Raw genomic sequence first — 18,865 nt, 5'->3', positions numbered from 1 at the left:
CACACCAAACCCAGAGAGCACAGTGGAACTCTTTCAGAGCTCATCCAACTACTGTGTATGAAGTAAGACTACGACCTGAAACAACAAATGTGTGTTTGTTTCAAAACAAATCACAAGGGTACAGAGGCAACAGTTAGACCTGGGACAAACGTACAGTCATACATGTTGGCTTCAGAGTCATGCAGATATCAGTCTAAAATATAAGCCTGCCATTTTGAAGAAAATTCACCTCCAATACATCTCAATACTGGAACCAAGGCCTATTGTACGACAATGGAAAAGGCAGGGTTTTGCAGTTAGTCAAAAACACAAAATGCAGCATCTTAAGTCATTCAGACCAGATCCAAAATATTAACATACTGATCCTGAGTAAAAACAATGTTTATGTTTTTAAAACAGATATTTAACAGTTGGCATGGTGAGAAATGCCATGAAAGATAAAAATGTCCGTTAACAGGATTCTCGTAAAAGGATAGTGGATTCACCCTGTCAGTCTATCACCTTTTTGTGTTCCACCATTCTTGCTATAGAATTGCTAAATACTCTTTTTTTAGATCTCAAAAAATATTTGTTGTGTATACCTTTGTCAGAATATGCAAGCCCTTTTTTCCCAGTGGAAAACTTATCTCCAGAAGTTTGTCTTGGAATAACTGATAACTGGTGACAGATAACAACGACTTGCTTATGGCTCCATCTGCTGTTCAGAAGTGGGATTACATGGGGGCGTCTCACCTCATGGGGCATCTTCCCCTAGGTTACCCTAGTCATTCTTTGTCAGCTCCAGCCAAATAAAACATCTCTTAAGTAAAGAGCAAAACCTCCATCAGTATGGTCCAGTATCGGTGGGCTAATATGGCTCTCACCCTTGAGTTACACAAGTACAAAATATTTCCACTGCTTTGTTTTGCTTCCTCCCTTCTCTGACGTGACAACGCCCCTTCACATTTGATAGGCCAGAAAGTGCGTCGTCACTTATACGCGACAGAAGACTAGTACATCTCTGCTGTCAAGCAGTGAAGGCTGAAGCAGCGGCATGTGGAGGTCAGAGTGTGTGGACTTCTCAAAATGTCTGTCTTTTATCCAACTATCCTGCTGTGTGTGTACGGCTTCTTCTCCAACCTCAGACCCTCGGAACCGTTCCTGACCGCCTTCCTGATGGGACCAGACAAAAACCTGACGGAGACACAGGTACGCCACGGCACCGCACCTTGCAGCGGCGTTACATCACCAGGCACCTGACAGGCTGGTAAAACCTCCGTGTCTCCCGCAACACTTGAGCTGTCACCAGGCTGAGCAGGCTCCGTGTCGCAGAGGACACATCCTCTGCTAGCTAACTCTGAGCCAGCTGCCACCAGCAAACTCAGTTCAACCGGCGGACTGTGCTCCAAGGTTATTCTCGTTCACTAAAACCAAAACAATACAATAATAACTAAACTGAGACGAGCAGACCTAACTGAAACTGAACTGAAAACAAAAAATAACAATTGAATAAAAAGTAATGGAAAAATACAAAACTGTAACAACTGTGTCCGGGTCCAGTAATGTTTCTGCCCGGACAGCGGAACAGTTAAACAGCAAACTCTTGAAGCGTTGTATTGCGTTGTCTCTGCTGTGTCTCCATGTGTTTAAATCACTCCGCCAACTCAGCCAATCAAAGTGATCATATAGCAGGAAGCGCGTGTGTTTAGTGTGCGTGAGAGAGAGAGAGAAGCGCAAATGTAGGAGAGTGGCAAAATCTGTCAAAGATGAATTTGTATTTATTATTCATATTAATCACTTAATAATACTCCAGTAAAACTGATGTATTTTTGTTCTGCTGGTGTTCCGTCAGTTTTGCAACGGGAACTTTGTTATGATAGTGATAAATATTAACGATAAAGACATGCATTGTAGTCACCAGAAAATACCTTTCAATATAAATAAATAAATAAATAATAAAGGTTGTACTAAGGTGAGGACAGTTACCATAAAGTACCATAGTATTACATCATGTTAGTTTAATAAATGTTTGTCTTATTTTAATATTTAACGCAGTTTTCCAATTTTTGTTCAATTTTCATAATCAATACTAGTAAGGGGATTGGAGGGAATAAATTGGTCTTGTTTTTAAAAACAATAACTTCTTATTAAAGGCAGACTATGCAGTTTGAAAAGGGAGGGCCACACTGTTTTGGTGACTAATGTTCAAGACTAAATCCCCCAAAACTAATGCCGGCAGAGTTAATGTAACACTTTTACATGCCTGTGTTGAGTCTAATATTTTGATGTCACATGCACACAAAAACCGAAAACAATGGAGTAAAATGCTCTTACATTTTGACTTATGATGGGGTCAAAGACCTGTCCTGAACTCTTGAGGCATTTCTAAGTTCTGTTGTTTTGAGAATTGAGTGGCAGTCATCCTTGTTTACCACAGAACAACATGGGCTGCCCTCCCTTTTGAAACTGCCTTTAAAAAACACAGAAAAGCAGAATTTTTTGTCAGGGGTCCCAGCAGCCCCAGTGGTTTGGGACTGTTGGATCTACAGATTAGAATTGGGCGAAAATCCCAAACTCTAAGCCATTGTGGAATGTGCTCCGATCCTTTTGAAATTCCTTGCTAATCCAAAAATAATTATGTTCTCCATCAAGTCATGTCGCTAGACTAGAAAAACATGGAAATAAACCAAGTGAATTAAGTAAACCTTGAGCAGTTGTTTCTTTGACTGACTACTATTACAGTGTCTGACTTTACATCCTGATGTCACTGTCCCTTTTGGTCTGCAGGTTGTTAATGAAATCTACCCAATTTGGACGTATTCCTACCTGGTGTTGATGTTCCCTGTTTTCCTGGCTACAGACTACCTCTGTTACAAGCCTGTATTGATCTTGCAGGCTGCTAGCCTTGTAATCACTTATTCTATGCTGGTGAAGGCCCAGGGACTGCTGGCCATGCAGCTGCTAGAGTTTTTTTTTGGGCTTGCAACTGCCACTGAGGTGGCGTACTACTCCTACATCTACAGCGTAGTGGAGCCAGCCAGGTACCAGCGAGTTACAGGCTTCTGTCGTAGTGTCACCCTGTTTGGCTCGGCGGCCGGCTCCCTGGCTGGTCAGGTCCTGTTCTCTGTGGCCCACGTCCCACTGCTCTACCTGGTGGTTATCACGCTGGCATCAGCTGTGGTGGCTTTTGTGACCCCCTGGTTTCTGCCCATGCCCAACAAGAGCTTGTTTTTCCACAAGAGTCCTGACATGGAGGAAATGCCACACCACACGAACAGATCCCCACCTGACAAGACGGAGGACTCGGAGAGTAAAGTGCCTTTAAACATTGAGAATGTCATCACAGTGAGTAACACGCTCCTTTGGGCAGTTCAGACAGGGGTTTCTTGATACTTCCCACACCACCTGACACCGTGTTTCTCTCTCACAATCTTACATTGACAAGAACTGGAGAGACACACCTTTAAATGACATCAGGATTTTGCAAGCACTCTTGCAAAATCATTGCAGCTTGTGACCTTGCTCCGTTTTTCAGGAAATAGTCATTCTGAACTGCAGTTCAGAAAGGACTCCTGTTTTTTTTTTTTTTTCTTTTTTTAATGATGGGTCACAATGGAAATGTGTGGAAGTGTAATATATTCACTTAAAAAAATTTTGTTTTTTCTGAATTAACGAGAGACGTATCAGAATTGTGAGAAACATTCCATGAAGAAAAATCCTCTTTTCTCTGAATTAGTGAGCTATTAATTAGCTCTTGTTAATTCAGAGAAACAAGGCAGATTTTTTTTTCCTCACATGAAGGCATTACCCTTCCATAGAAATGAGCTTTACATCTTTCTAATGTCTTCCTTTACTGATGAGTGTGTCTTGGTGAGGAGGCTACATGTTTGCATTTACTTTAAGCTGTAAATCAGCCAGTGATACTGGATGCTGTAACATGTGTCATAGGACCTGCAAGAAACCAGAAACTATTATTTTCATTGTCTCTTTATTGGTTGATTATTTTTTTCAAATAATGGCTGAAAACTGGTTTTCAAACATGAGGACTAGTTTAGTTTCAATTTAATTCACTAGATAACACAAAATGTATGTGTTATTATTTAAACATCGTGTTTTGATCTCTCCACTTTTGATTCATTTAACAACTTCAAGTATGTAACATAAGCAACTTCATAATGAATGCAAACCGAAATATCTTTTCGTATTAGAGTCAAAAGGGCATTTTTTAAAATCTCTGTCATTAACCATCTTTTAATTTCTTTTTATTAAAATTAGTCAAGATCTTCTGCATGAAATTCAACAGTTCTGATGTAGCAAAACTCCCAAACCTCCTGATACTTAATGCTGAAGTGTTACATTTAACCTGTTAGGAAAGTCTTGGTTAGATTTGTTCCAGCAGCAGCGGCTGTCTGAACTGAAGAAGTGTGTTAGAATCATGTAGTCAGTAACCAGCCATTTTCCTGCCAAACACTGATCTCAGCACAGGGCCAAATACATAGTACTTACTGTCACACTTACCTGCATTGCTCATTTAAGAAAAGAAATTATTTTTCCAAAAATCGGTCTGAAATTTTGTTAAAATATCTTGGAATCTTGTCTTGAATATCTTGGATGGCTTTAAATGCAATTGTCTGATACTCGTAGACACCCTGGATTAATCGACTAGTTGATTCAGCATGATAGTGTTTTCACCTGTCCTCTCAACCTGTAGGTGTCCAAGGCTGGTGATGCTCGGAGTGTTAGCAAAGGCCTCATGGCGGTGTTGTGGACCCTGTGGGAGGACTTCCTCCAGTGTTACTCCTGCCGCCCCCTGCTGGCCTGGTCCGTATGGTGGGCGCTGTCCACGTGTGGCTACTTCCAGGTGATCAACTACGCTCAAGCCCTGTGGGAGAATGTGCGGCCCTCCCAGGACTTTGAGATCTACAACGGCTACGTGGAGACTCTCTCCACACTGCTAGGTGAGGGAAATGGACCTGAGACACAAGACTTAGACATGTCAAGTTTGAAACTTTTGAAGCATTTGGATTGGTTTCTAGACTTTGAAAACAATGGTTTGTGATCTTTTGTACGTACTAGCCTCAGTGCCACTGACAAAAGCTGTGCTACTAAACTTGCAACTAAGGAGCACATTAGTGTCGATTGATCTATTTTTTTTTTTTAATGACAAAAGCTAAGGAGAAGTGATCAGAGTCCAAATTGATGTCTTCAGATTTCTTCCATAGTCTCACGAGCAGCCAAAAAAAACATAAGTATGAATTTTATATTTGTATGACTGGAGATAATAAAGGCAATCTTAGCATCTTAGTGATCTTGGTGAAGCTGGTGACTAAAATGATTATTTGATTATCAAAATTAGAGTTAGTTCATGGAATTCTGGTCCATTATCTTGTCCATTGCTGTGGTGATGCTTAAAACCTGAACTTTTTCAATGAGAACTTTGACAATTAAGTCATGCAACATCTTCATCTACAAACTAATTTATACATGAAGCATACATCCTGTCCTTTTTTCTTTTCCTGGGAAATCCATACATTAATTTACATTCGGATAGACTGGTATCAGATTGTTTTGCCACCGTGTTGTCCTCGTAGAGTAAGACAAAAGTCACGGTACTGAACTTTTGAAATACTAGTGGAACTTGTTCCGAAACAGGAGCTGATGTGATGCGTCAAAGCAGTTCAGTCTTCCATGTCGATGTTTAGTTTCACATTCAGTCAGTTAAAAGAGAATGTGTGATGTGGTTTGCTCTCCTCATCTCTCTCCAGAAAAGTGTAGGCGGTGTGTGTTTTGGACATATGCACATTTAAAATTCTGTGTAGTTTTTTTTTTTTTTTTTTTTAAAGTGAAATTAGTGAATTAATCACACTCTGTGAAATGGTTCATGATTGCAATGCCCGCCCACTACTTTAACAGTCATGTTTTCCATGCATCTCCCCATGTTTCAGTTTGCCCCATTTAACAAAACAAAGTGTCACCTGAGCTGTGATTAAACATGTTAACATTAAATCAGCTCTAATTGAAAGATTTGTGGTCATCTTGAAGGCCAGAATCCTGGGACTTTACTCATGTATGATTTTGGTCAGTAACAAAATACATGCTATCTGGAAAAACCTGTGGATTGCCTTGGATTGCCAAAAGTATTGCCTTTTAGGAAATGTTGAATAAGGACCATGCCAGTGATTTTCAGTTTTTGGCCTATTTACTACAAGTCAGCCACATTGTACACTGCAGCAAACCCTTTTAACAAATCATGTGGGTATACTAAAGATTTCACAACATGTAATCAAAATCACTCACTAGTGACAGCAGAGAGTGACAGGAAAGACAGCGGAGAGAGAGGGGATGACAGGCAGCAAAGGGCTCGGCTCAGAGTTGAAACTAGGCCACTGCAGTGAGAACTTAGCCTTGATAAGTGGCACATGCTCTACCAGGTAAACCACCAGGGTGCCTGGGAAGTTCATTTACATGCCGTAGTGGGATGAAGCAAAACAAGTGGTTGGATAAAATGCAGGAAAATTATGTTGGAGTTGTAAAATACGAGTGCTTCCTTCGGGAAAGGATTAGTAGAAACGCAAGGTATGTGCATTTTGTAGATAATACACTAAATATGAAAAATTACTTGAAATGCATGATTTTATATTTGTTAAAGAGACTGTGTAGAGAGCGCAGATAAACAGTGTTGGTATTTGCTGGCTGTCCTGCAGGGGCGTTGGCAGCGCTGGTGGTGGGCTGCCTCCCAGTCTCCTGGGAGCTGTGGGGGGAGCTGGCTCTCTGCGTCTTCTCCATGCTGATGGCGGTGTGTGTGTACGTCATGGACACACTGAGGAACATCTGGCTTTGCTATGGCTCCTACATCCTTTTCAGAGCCACCTACATGCTGCTCATCACTGTTGCTACGTGAGTATGAGGACTGGACATTTTAGTATGTCTGTCAACAGGATAACTCAAAAAGCACGGATTTAACTCGAAAACTGCAAGAGACATGGAGGTACATTTTTAGAAGTGCTTCATTTTTTAGGACTAGTTTTGCCTCAAGGGAGCATGTGGGGCAATGTGCCGTACTCGGCAGAAACTGGGCCATACCAAACAATATAGAAAGACATTGGAAAACAAGACATATACTGTACCAATATATACTCTAGTACAACCTCCCTAAAATACAAATATTCCAACTTTAAAATACAAAACAAACCTTAAAAGTTGAGTTTGGGGAGGTGTATAAAAGCTGCAGAAAGTTTCAGGCAGTGCCGTGTTTCCTATGATCCTTCCAGCTCTTGGGACAAATTGTTTCAAAAACACTATGTTCCTATTTGTCATGGAATACTCTGTTGTATCCCCAAGGGTAATATTTCAAACTCTCTATGCAGAGGTGGGAGGGGACTTTTGAACAGATTCAGTCAACATGAGGAAATTTAGTGGAAAGGTCAATGATGTGGCATGGAAACACAGATGAGCTTTTTGCACTGACTGGCCAAAGTGGGGTGTAGCAGTGGGCGTGGCTTCACATAAAAATGCATGTAACATCCAAACAGATTATTGCAACACTGAAACCTGGTGGAAGGGTTTACCATGGGACAAGGAAGAACTGAGTCACTTTTACACACTGATTGGCCAAAGTCAGGTGTGGCAGTGGGGCTGAAGAACTGTGAAGAACAGAGGGACATGCTTTATTCAGTGCTGTCTGGTTGGAACTAGGGTTGTCAAAACTATCAATAGTTTGATAAATATCAATACTAAACATTTGAATAGTTCATGAAACAGTATCAGTACCTGTAGTGTTTTCCTGGATATTGCATCATAGTTAGGAGTTCAAGTATTGTCACAGCTCGGTCTGATCGACATATTATTGTTAAAATGTGAGGAAACGTTATAAATCAACTATTATGGTGCTACAGTGATGCTCTGAGTTACAAATTGTGTTGTCTAGATGTAAGAAAACATGTTTGTTTTGTTAAAAATCAAACCTCAGCAAAATTCACACTGTAATTTCAGTATCTTTTTAGTGAAAATAAAAAAATGTAACATAAAAATGATCATTCCTACGAACATGTATCTGTAAAAATAATCACAATGTGATTTGTTTTTTTAACCACATCATTAACCCTTTGGCGCGTAGCAGTCACTACAGTGGACAGCTGTTTCAAAGTCATTTTCTCCTAAATGCAGTGGTTTCTATGGTGGAATTGCATATCAGCTGTTAGAATGCCCCCCCCCCCATTGAGGTTTATGCAGAGACTGTCAATTCTTGTTGCTGAAAACATATTAATACTAGTATCATGACATGGTAATACCAGTCCTGCATCCTTAAAGAAGTATGGAGACTCACAAAAGTGTTCATGCCCAAAGAAGAGTAAAAACACATAAGAAAAAAATCTTGACTCAGGCTTTCATAATTCATGCATCAAAGGGTTAAGCCCTAGTGACAAGCCTAGTTGTAGCCCTGCTCCACATTCCCTCCTGTCCACACAGTCGTGCTGGGAGCTGCTCAGCACAGCCAGACTTCTGCTGAGCAGCTCCACTGTTGATTTGAAAGAAACAAGCAGTTCAGAGCCGCCTACATGCTGCTCATCACTGTTGCTACGCGAGTATGAAGACTGGACATTTTTGTGTATCTGTCAACAGGATAACTCAAAAAGCATGGATTTAACTCAAACTGCAAGAGACATGGAGGGAAATATATACTCTAATACAGTGTTTCTCAAACGGGGGTCCGCGGACCCCTAGTGGTCCGTGGTGTAATGGCAAGGGGTCCGTGAAAATAAAATATCTTTTTAAAAAGATTCTGTGACATTTATAGAAATAAGATTATTTTACTCAAATGTGACTGAGACCTTTATCTACCTAAACTACAGCGGGTAACAGGACTTTTTTTTCTCTAATTCCATCTGTTTCACAAGTGTAAAGAGCGCCCAAGCACGTTTGCCCCTAAAATCCGGATTATTTGACAAGTGTGAGCGCTCCATTCTGTGCTTGAAGTACAGTACACCTCCCCCGCTCTGGCACAGTTGGAAGGGGTCACGGTACGGGCGCATACACGAGCACATGCACGGTCACGCACGCAGCGCGGGAACGTGGATACGACGTAAATCATGCAACTTTCCTCCTGCCTCTGCAAAATTGTTTAATGCGCACAGCGCGGTTACCGGTGAATGGACGCATTGCGCAATCAATAATCAACCATGTTGTCTGTGTTGCTGTCCGTTGTGCTGCTGCAACCGTGTATAAACAAAAGTCGGTTTATAATGAAAGTACGGCAGTCTGTGTGCGCGGTGCACCTGTCAGATCCGGCAGACCTGTTGCTGGCCGGCACCGCACCGGCACCGGCCGCGGCACCCAGTCAGGTTCTGCCGGTTCTGCCAGGTGCCGCTCCGGCTGTCAGTTGGACCTTTCTGAAGAAGGAGGAAGTTACCTCTGAAACTGTCAAGGTAAATAAACATCCTATGTCTGATTAAAAGGAACAAAAACGTCTTTTAGTTAAAAGGAGGACATGATGAATGTATCTGAACTATATTGATTTATGATGACGTCGGAACATGCCTGTTGTCGTATTTCATCGTGATGACGTGCATAACGGGGGCAGTCGTGCTTGGGCGCGTTTGGGCTTTAGGTAATGTGAGTGCAGGCCAGCCGGGGACTGGGAAGAGGGGCATTTTTGCTTTAGCACGATACAGAGCAAACGGCCCTAATGTGAGCAGGCCTTAATTCATTGTATTTTAATAAGAGGTCTCGCTCCCATTTGCGTTGTTAAAGTAATTGCATGACGCTATTAATACAAACTTAACATGATCTGCATCCTTTTCAAATTATGCGCCCCCCAGCGTTTCAGTGGGCATACACCATTCATTTCTTAATAATGCTTTTATTGTGAAACATCTGCAGGAAAGTGTTGTGGGAAAAGAAAACTGGAAACACTGCACAAGTACTGCTTAAGTTGTTTTGTTCTGGAAGTTACAACTGAAAGCTCTTATTTGCCTCAAAGAGTAGCTAATTAAATGCCATAATGCAGTTTAAAATGCAGTTTCTGCTGTTTCTAACAAATTGGGTGGGGGGTCCTCAGGGTCGATCAAAAATATGCAGGGGGTCCATGACCTCAAAAAGGTTGAGAACCACTGCTCTAGTACAACCTCCCTAAAATACAAATATTCCAACTTTAAAACACCAAAAAAAAAACCTTAAAAGTTGAGTTTGGGGAGGTGTATAAAAGCTGCAGAAAGTTTCAGGCAGTGCCGTGTTTCCTATGATCCTTCCAGCTCTTGGGACAAATTGTTTCAATAACACTATGTTCCTATTTGTCATGGAATACTCTGTTGTATCTCCAAGGGTAATATTTCAATAATATAACTCTCTATGCAGAGGTGGGAGGGGACTTTTGAACAGATTCAGTCAACATGAGGAAATTTAGTGGAAAGGTCAATGATGTGGCATGGAAACACAGATGAGCTCTTCGCACTGACTGGCCAAAGTGGGGTGTAGCAGTGGGCGTGGCTTCACATAAAAATGCGTGTAACATCCAAACAGATTATTGCAACACTGTGAAACCTGGTGGAAGGGTTTACCATGGGACAAGGAAGAACTGGTTCACTTTTACACACTGATTGGCCAAAGTCAGGTGTGGCAGTGGGGCTGAAGAACTTTTGGTGAAACAGTTGCACAGTGTTGGCAGAGGGACATGCTTTATTCAGTGCTGTCTGGTTGGAACTAGGGTTGTCAAAAGTATCAATAGTTTGATAAATATCAATACTAAACATTTGAATAATTCATGAAACAGTATCAGTACCTGTAGTGTTTTCCTGGATATTGCATCATAGTTAGGAGTTCAAGTATTGTGACAGTTTGTTTTGTTAAAAATCAAACCTCAGCAAAATTCACACCGTAATTTCAGTATCTTTTTAGTGAAAATAAAAAATGTAACACAAAAACAATCATTCCTACGAACATATATCTGTAAAAATAATCACAATGTGATCTGTTTTTTTTACCACATCGTTAAGCCCTAGTGACAAGCCTAGTTGTAGCCCTGCTCCACATTCCCTCCTGTCCACACAGTCGTGCTGGGAGCTGCTCAGCACAGCCACACTTCTGCTGAGCAGCTCCACTGTTGATTTGAAAGAAACAAGCAGGTTATTCCCCATAAGCTGTGAGTGGCTCGGGGAACTTGGCATGTGCGAAAACGTTTTGGCTGCTAAGAAAGTCTGGCTGGAATCTCATCTCAGGCCAGCATTCAGATTGGGAGACAGTAAATCTGGCCACATGCTGTGGTCTTGAATGTGTTTTGGGAGGGAAATCAGGCCGGACTGTTTGGTTTATTTTGAATTTTTGGTAAGGAGTGGTGGAGTGTATTTCAAAATTGTGGTTGCCCACCAATGTTGACTCAGTCTAAAAGAAACAGTGTGGTGTTGAGATAAGCTCTCATTACATTTGTTTGTTCTCTGCCCCCTGGACCCTGCAGATATCAGATAGCTGCTAACCTGAGCATGCGGCGGTATGCCTTGGTGTTTGGGGTGAACACGTTCATGGCTTTACTGCTGCAGACTGTGCTCACTGCGGTGGTTGTGGACTCAGCCGGCCTGGGCCTCGATGTCTTCTCACAGGTAAGGCGGCACAGCACTCTGTAAAGTTTGATCACACATTAATTGCTAAATAACCCCTCACAGTTCCTGCCCTTTCAATGCATTTTAGTGACAGGGGACAGGGGATCTTCAGGGGGAAGTAAAGGGTTAGCAGTCGATGCCAAATAGAGAGGTGTGCATCATGTGAAAGCTGGGAACCTGAAGATTGTAGCATTTTTTTGGTTGATCCCATTTGTTACACAGATTTGGTGAGAAATTTTACCTTTTTTGACCACCCAAAAAATTAATACGAAGTTAATACGAGTTTCTCAATGTACAGCCTGAATCTCACCTGGTATCATCAGCCGTTCCCCTGGTGAAATGCTGTCTCAGGAGTTGCTGTTATCTCTGCATATTATCCTGAGAGATTATGATATAGCTTTTGTTTACCTCCACACTGATAGCAACAGAGAGTGTGTGTCTGGAGGCGAGATGGTAAGCTGTCCACCTGTTGTACATTTCTAACCATGGCAATAACACAATGTTCATGAAAAGGGAGAAATGAATACTTTCATTAGGAAGAAACTTTTAATTTCCCAAGGACAAAAGTATCTATTTTCCTGAGTTATACATCGAGTGTAAAAAAAAAAGAATTGATTCAAGTATACTAACTATTTGTATGCTTCAGCAGACTAAAGTGTACCAGCGACTATAAAATAGTGTACTTAAAGTGTTTAAAAAAAACACTATTTTTATCCTCATTACACTTAAATTATATTAAGTTGTAGAAAAGCTTAACTTTAATTGTATTAAGTGCACTTGACCATGCTAAAATGCAACTATTGTACGTACACTGCAAAAACGCAAAATCTTACCAAGATTATTTGTCTTATTTCAAGTCAAAAATGTCTTATTTCTAGTCAAAATATCTCATTACACTTAAAATAAGACATGATCACCTCAGAAGTAAATTGTTTTTAGACAATTTTCACTTGTTTCAAGTGAAAATTCACTTGAAACAAGTGAAAATTAGCTTGTTTCATTGGCAAAATGTGCCAGTGGAAAAAGTGAAAACTCACTTGAAATAAGTGAAAATTAGCTAGAAACAAGAAACTAATTTTCCCAATGAAACAAGCAAATTTTCACTTGTTTCAAGCAAATTTTCACTTGAAACAAGAGACAGTTGTCTAAAAACAAGTTACTTCTGAGGTGATCATGTCTTATTTTAAGTGTAATGAGATATTCTGACTAGTAATAAGACATTTTTGATTTGAAATAAGACAAATAATCTTGGTAAGATTTTGAGTTTTTGCAGTGTATACTTAATATACTACAGATGTACTACTTAATGTATGTTCACACATGCTTTTCTTTCATTTGGTACAGTTTAAATCCATGTAAATATCATTTAATTCCTATTAGGTTGCTTTCACACCAGCTGCGTTAAGTTGAATCAAACACTGTGTGTGTTTACTCCCTTGGTGCAGTCCATTTGGGTCAGTGCACCCTTACTGAACCCTGGTGCTCACCAAAAGGCTGATAGTTGGTAGGATAGGCCCAACACATTGTTTCCAGCTGCAGCAGGTCTCATGTCAAAGCAACATGCAGGCATGGAGGACAGAGTCTAACCAAAAATATAGGAGCATTTTTTTGCCAAATCCCGACACCAGACACCCGGGATTTGTGTCATGAAAGTCATGAAGTACGATGTGCACTTAAAGACTAATGAATATTCATCATTATTGCATAAGAGAGAACAGAAAAGGCCATTTAAAAATATTTAAAAAAATGAATAATTTACTTTCAGAAACATTTTATTTTACTTTTAAAATCTCTGTGGATCTTAATTGCTCTTGTTCTTTAATGTGCAGTTTATAATAAATAGCTGTTGTACTACATTGTGAGCAGGACAATATTCATTATTAGTGCCCACGTTTACATGCACACCATATTCCTGTATTATTCGGAATATTCTCAATATTCTGGTTGCGCACGAGTAAAAACGCGTACTGAACCTGATTAAGGTCATATTCTGGTTGGAGAGAATTCCGAATAAGCCCCCTGGCATATTCCTGTTTTAACCAGAATATTGGGCCATGTAAACACCTTAATCGGAAAATGCCCCGTACTGGAATATTCAGTCACGTCTGCACATGCTCGATTCACAGTGAATCCTGGGGCGTCTTTGTTGCTATGGTTACTGCAAGCGGGGAGAATGACATGGCGAACAGCAGCAAGAGCCAGGAGACTGCAGTCTGCCTTCAGCTGATCAAAGACTTAAATATCATGGAGGATATCGATGGGAGAAAACACAGAAATAGCGACAGCTTCTTCTTCTTCTTCTGTATTCCTATATTTCAATTTCAGTTTTATTTTATTTAAAAGGGACAGTGTACAGTTCAAACATAATTGTTGCCATTTGATGCACTGTACCAGATTATAGCTTCAAGCTAATTTGCATAGGCGTACTGCTGCCCCCGCAGGTTGAGTGTTGCATTAAATAAGAGCGTGGAATACGCTGAAACACAGGAATATGCCAAGTAACATGTAAACGGAATATTCCAGCTGCTGCAGCACATATAAACACCTTATTCAGAAAATGACCTTAACCATACTCAGTGTGTATTGTGGTGTGTATTGCATCGTGAAGTTGATGGTAATACCCAGCTGCAGTATGAACTGGCCATTGCGTGTGAAGTGCAAAATGATGGAGCTCTTCCACTGACAGGTTTGTTGTGACAGGTTTCCTTCTTTCCTCCCTCTAGTTCCTCATCTACGGCAGCTACTTTGCTGTGATAGCTGTCGTCTTCTTCTTGGCCGGCCTTTGCAAACTGGCCTCCAGGAGGTGCCCCGAGTCAGCTGACTGCAGTGAAGAAACCGAGTCACACTCTTCTCCAGTCAGCGGCACATAAACTCTGCAGGACAGCCCATGTGAGCACGCTGCCTAGTGACGCCCCTGTAACAGCAGCACTGCAGTGTGTGAGCCCACACACACTCCACAGGCTCAGGCTCAGCTAGTGGACACAAGTGTCAGAGTAGAGCAGAACACTAGACGCTACAGAGCCCACAGCACTAAAGCACATCACAGGCAGAAGACATCTTAGTGATTTACCAGCACATGGATTGAATCCAGACATGCAGTTGTGATTGTAATATTGTTGCTCACATACACACACCGTTACAGATAGACAGAAGTAGCTCAAGATTTCTCTGCTTACTTGAATCTTTTGCCTTAAATGTAGGATTTTTAACGTTGTAATGTTACTCCGTTGAGCACCATTTTACAATGAAAACAGTTTGGCTGCTTGCATCTAGAGCAAGCAGTTATTTTCACACTCGCAATACAAACAAGCTGTTAACACGTTCATTACTGCAAGTGTCAGATTCATAAACCAAGAGGCTTGCTCATCTTTTTAAAGTGATAGTTTGGTGGTATCAGCTCTTCCATAGCAGTGTAACACCAGACTGTTCTCCAGAATGAAGCGGACTTGGCCCAGCGACAGCAGCAACAACACTTTGGTTTTGTTTCTCAGCACTTTCTCCCTGCCCTTTTGCTTCCTAGCTGCTGGAAGTGTTTTGTTTTAGTATCACCAAGCAACAGTTCCCTCAGTGCTGGCTGTTCCTTTACCCACTTGTGAAGCCGATGTGCAGAGATAGTGTTGTTCTGCATCCTTCAAAACATTTCTTCAGCTTTTGGTTGCTGTTCAAAATGATGTTGCTTGCTGAGGCAGGTACACTTTATTTATTGTGGAGGAAAAACAGTGAAGTGTTTTTGTGACAGATCAAACTCAGAGGATCTATAACACTTGTATGGAGTAATGAATGCCACTATATGGATAGGAACCCAAACTATCACTGGTAGAGCCACATACCTGTCTAAAGCACATAACATGAATGGAGTTGACCAATCACTGAGCTGTTTGCCGTGGTCATTTGGACATTACAAAATAAAATGGCAGATGGCTGCTCTGGCTATCCTGCTGTGTTGATTTGAACAGCAAAGTCCATTCAAGTTATGTGGTCTAAACAATAATGAAGTTATTAATATTATTATTAACCCCGTAAAGCCTCAAGGGGTCAAAACGACCCGCGCCTCCGCGAGTCTTTTTTCCGGGGTCCTGCGGCGCGCCCATGCCTCCTCCTTGGCTCCGCGGCGGCGGTCGCGGCCTCCAGCGCTCACCCAGGCCCCTGGAACCCCCGGACCCCCCGGCCTTGGCCCCGAGTGCGCCGCAGGACCGGGTCATTTTGACCCTTAAGGCTTTACGAGCGTTAAATATTAAAGAGATGACCAAAAAATGCCACATCAACCAAATCAATGTCAAAATACTTCTAGAAATGTATATATAACATAGAATTTATATCTATATCTATATCTGTGTGTGTGTGTGTGCATATATGTGTGTGTGCATATATGTGTGTGTGTGTGTGTGTGTGTGTGTGTGTGTGTGTGTGTAGATATAGATATAGATGTAGATACAGATATGTATGTATATTATTATTTTTTTGACCAAATGAAAAGTGCTCTAGCCAGAAATGAGAGGCTCATTTCCAGCATGTGTGATCGTTACTGTTGCTGTGTAGAATGTCAGTGCTGAAAAAACTGTTACATGGTTCAAATCTTGCCTTCCCCCCCCCCCTTGCCTTTTTTTTTACTCCAGTAGCAATAACTTTATTGAACAAGTGTGTCTGATATTTGTCATTTGTATGGGTAGCTAATTTGCACTATGTTAACTTTGTGCTTTTATGGTCATAAACAAAGTCCGCCTGTACTGAAGCATATTGAATTCACTGGAGAAAGAAATGGTTTGCTGTTTCTCTGAATCAGGAGATTTATTTCAGAATTCTGAGAAAACATTTCATAAAAAAAAAATAAGTGCTGTTTTTCTCAATTAATGAGGATCTCACAATTCTCATATACTCATTTCATGAATTCAGAAAAACAGGTCAGATGTGTTTTAGTGAATGCATTATGCTTCTGTACTTGCGTCACTGCAACATGTCTGTAAACTCAAGATTCCTAAATTCAGTGTTTTGTTAACAGCTCATGATCACTTTCATAAAACTGATTGATTTAATCTCAAAGACAATCTAAAGAGGAGGTGTGTTCACTTACCTTTCTGCCTTTGACATACAAGGAAACACTAGATTGGAGATTAACAATCTGATGTAAAGACTTTTGTAGGATATTGAGCCATAAGGACAAGACGTTTTATTTCTCTCGACTCGTGGGATGGATCTGTTCCAAGCATTGACCGGCTTTGGATTCTTTGCCTTTATGCTTTTGTTTCCTTACCTGCCAAAAGTGAGGTAATACTGGAAAGGTATTGAAAAGACATAAATATATTAAATGTGTCTGTTAGTGTCTACATGCAAATTTATCTGGCACTTAATAATTCTGTGCTGCTATGTCAATATGCAAATTCTATCACACAGAATTCAGTGTTTCATTGTCCAGTACTTGATAATTACTCCTTTTATTTATCAAGTATTGTATTTTCTAATAACTATCCTCATTCTGTTTTTTGTTTTGTGTATTTTGTCACTGTATCTTAAAATTAACTTTATTTTTTGGAAAAAAATAAATAGAATTTACTATCCAATGCTGTGTCATATTTTCAGTTTTTTAAAGATACAGTGCATTCAGAAAGTATTCAGTCCCCCTTCACTTTTTTCACTTTTGTTATGTTACAGCCTGATGCTACAATCTTTGAAATTCATTTTTTTCTCATTAATCTACACTCAGTACCCCATAATGACAAAGTGAAAAGAGAATTGTAGAAATCTTTGAAAATGTATTAAAAAGGACAAATAAATAAATGTGAAATATCACATTGACATAAATATTAAGACCCTTTTCTCCCTCGGAAACATTTTGATAAACAAGCTCTATTTTTATGCTTTCTCATGCATTTTGGCACTTTTTTTACGTGCAAAAAAACTGCGACATGTACTTTAAAATCATTTATTTTCAGAATGAACAATGAACAATATACAAATGTCTCTCCAAACTTCTGCTCTCTCTCTTTTGCTCTCTCTCAATCTCACTTTCCATCTCCTCCTCTCCATCTTCTGTGCTCTCTCTCTCTCTCTCCCTCTCTCCCTCTCCCTCTCTCCATCTTCTAGTCTCTCTCCATTTCTTGCTCTTCATCTTCTGGTCACTCACCATCTTGCCACTTTCCTTCTTTCTTTCACTTGTCACTTTCCCTCTTTCACTTGCTGCTTTCCTTCTTTCTTTCACTTGCTGCTTTCACTTGTCACTTTCCTTCTTTCTTTCACTTGCCATTTACATTCTTTCTTTCAACTATCTATTCTATTACTCTAGTATTTGTATTAGGCCTAGTAGTCTCAAAATTGATTAAATCCAGAAATATTACACTAAGTCATGAAAAAGGGATGTATGAAAGTGCAGTGGAAACCTTATAGATCACCGTTGTAGTGGTAATCCGTGAAGCTAACGTCTGAGCTAACTTAATTAGGCTAATGCTACGCGCTGGCTGAAATGATCTGCTTAAATGTAATAATTAAGCAATAATAGTAGCTAATAATAGCTAAAGAAAAAACATTCGGGGCTAGAGCCCCAGATGCCCAGGCCAGGCGACACCACTGCCCTTTGCAACAACACTTAACTTTAGCTCAGGTGCCTCCCATTTCTCTTGATGGTTGCTGAGATGTTTCTACACCTTGATTAGAGTCCACCTTGATTGGACATGATTTGGAAAGGCGCACACCTCTCTATAGAAGGCCTCACAGCTGACATGCATATCAGAGCAAAAACCAAGCCATGAGGTCAAAGGAACTGCCTGCAGAGCTCAGAGACAGGATTGTTGCAAGGCACAGATCTGGGGAAGGCTACAAAAATATTCTGCTGCACTGAAGGTTCTCAAGAGCTCAGTGGCCTCCAACATTCTCAGATGGGAGAAGTTTGGTTCAACCAGGACTCTTCCAAGAGCTGGTGACCCGGCCAAACTGAGCAATCGTGGGAGAAGGGCCTTGGTAAGAAAGGTTATTATAGATTACTAAGGATTATATGGTGTTCCACCTGGTGGAGATAATAATGGAGAATAAACAGTGTTCTTTTGAACTTAACTGTTACTGTTGCCTCAGTGGACAAAGTCCTCTCAGTAAGGAGTCCTCTCCACTTAAATGTCAAACTTCAAAACTGCTGCAGAGTATTCCGCTCTTCGTGCAACACAGATGTTCAACAGATGTCTTCACTGGCAGCTTCCAATGTCAGTGGAAAGAATCTAAAGTGATTCTTGTCTCAAATAATAAGAGAGGATGTTTTTATGGACCAAAGGGCAGACACATCAGTGTACTCCCCAGGATTAGCAAAGTCA

General features: G+C 40.7%; 1 protein-coding gene across 1 annotated transcript; it reads left to right on the top strand.

Moving 5' to 3' along the window:
* Nucleotides 1–991: 991 nt before the first annotated feature.
* On the top strand, nucleotides 992–17,128 carry slc19a2 (solute carrier family 19 member 2). The gene is made up of 6 exons (XM_030073056.1): nucleotides 992–1,188; nucleotides 2,767–3,324; nucleotides 4,691–4,937; nucleotides 6,684–6,876; nucleotides 11,429–11,570; nucleotides 14,294–17,128. Exons 1-6 carry the CDS (start codon nucleotides 1,066–1,068, stop codon nucleotides 14,438–14,440), a joined length of 1,410 nt encoding a protein of 469 aa, XP_029928916.1. The 5' UTR covers nucleotides 992–1,065; the 3' UTR covers nucleotides 14,441–17,128.
* Nucleotides 17,129–18,865: the final 1,737 nt, after the last annotated feature.

This window comes from Myripristis murdjan, chromosome 2 (assembly GCF_902150065.1).
Source record: "Myripristis murdjan chromosome 2, fMyrMur1.1, whole genome shotgun sequence".
In the NCBI taxonomy this organism is placed as follows: Eukaryota; Metazoa; Chordata; class Actinopteri; order Holocentriformes; family Holocentridae; genus Myripristis; species Myripristis murdjan.
The sequence above is the reverse complement of the archived record's forward strand: the minus strand, read 5'-3'. Positions and strand labels throughout refer to the sequence as shown.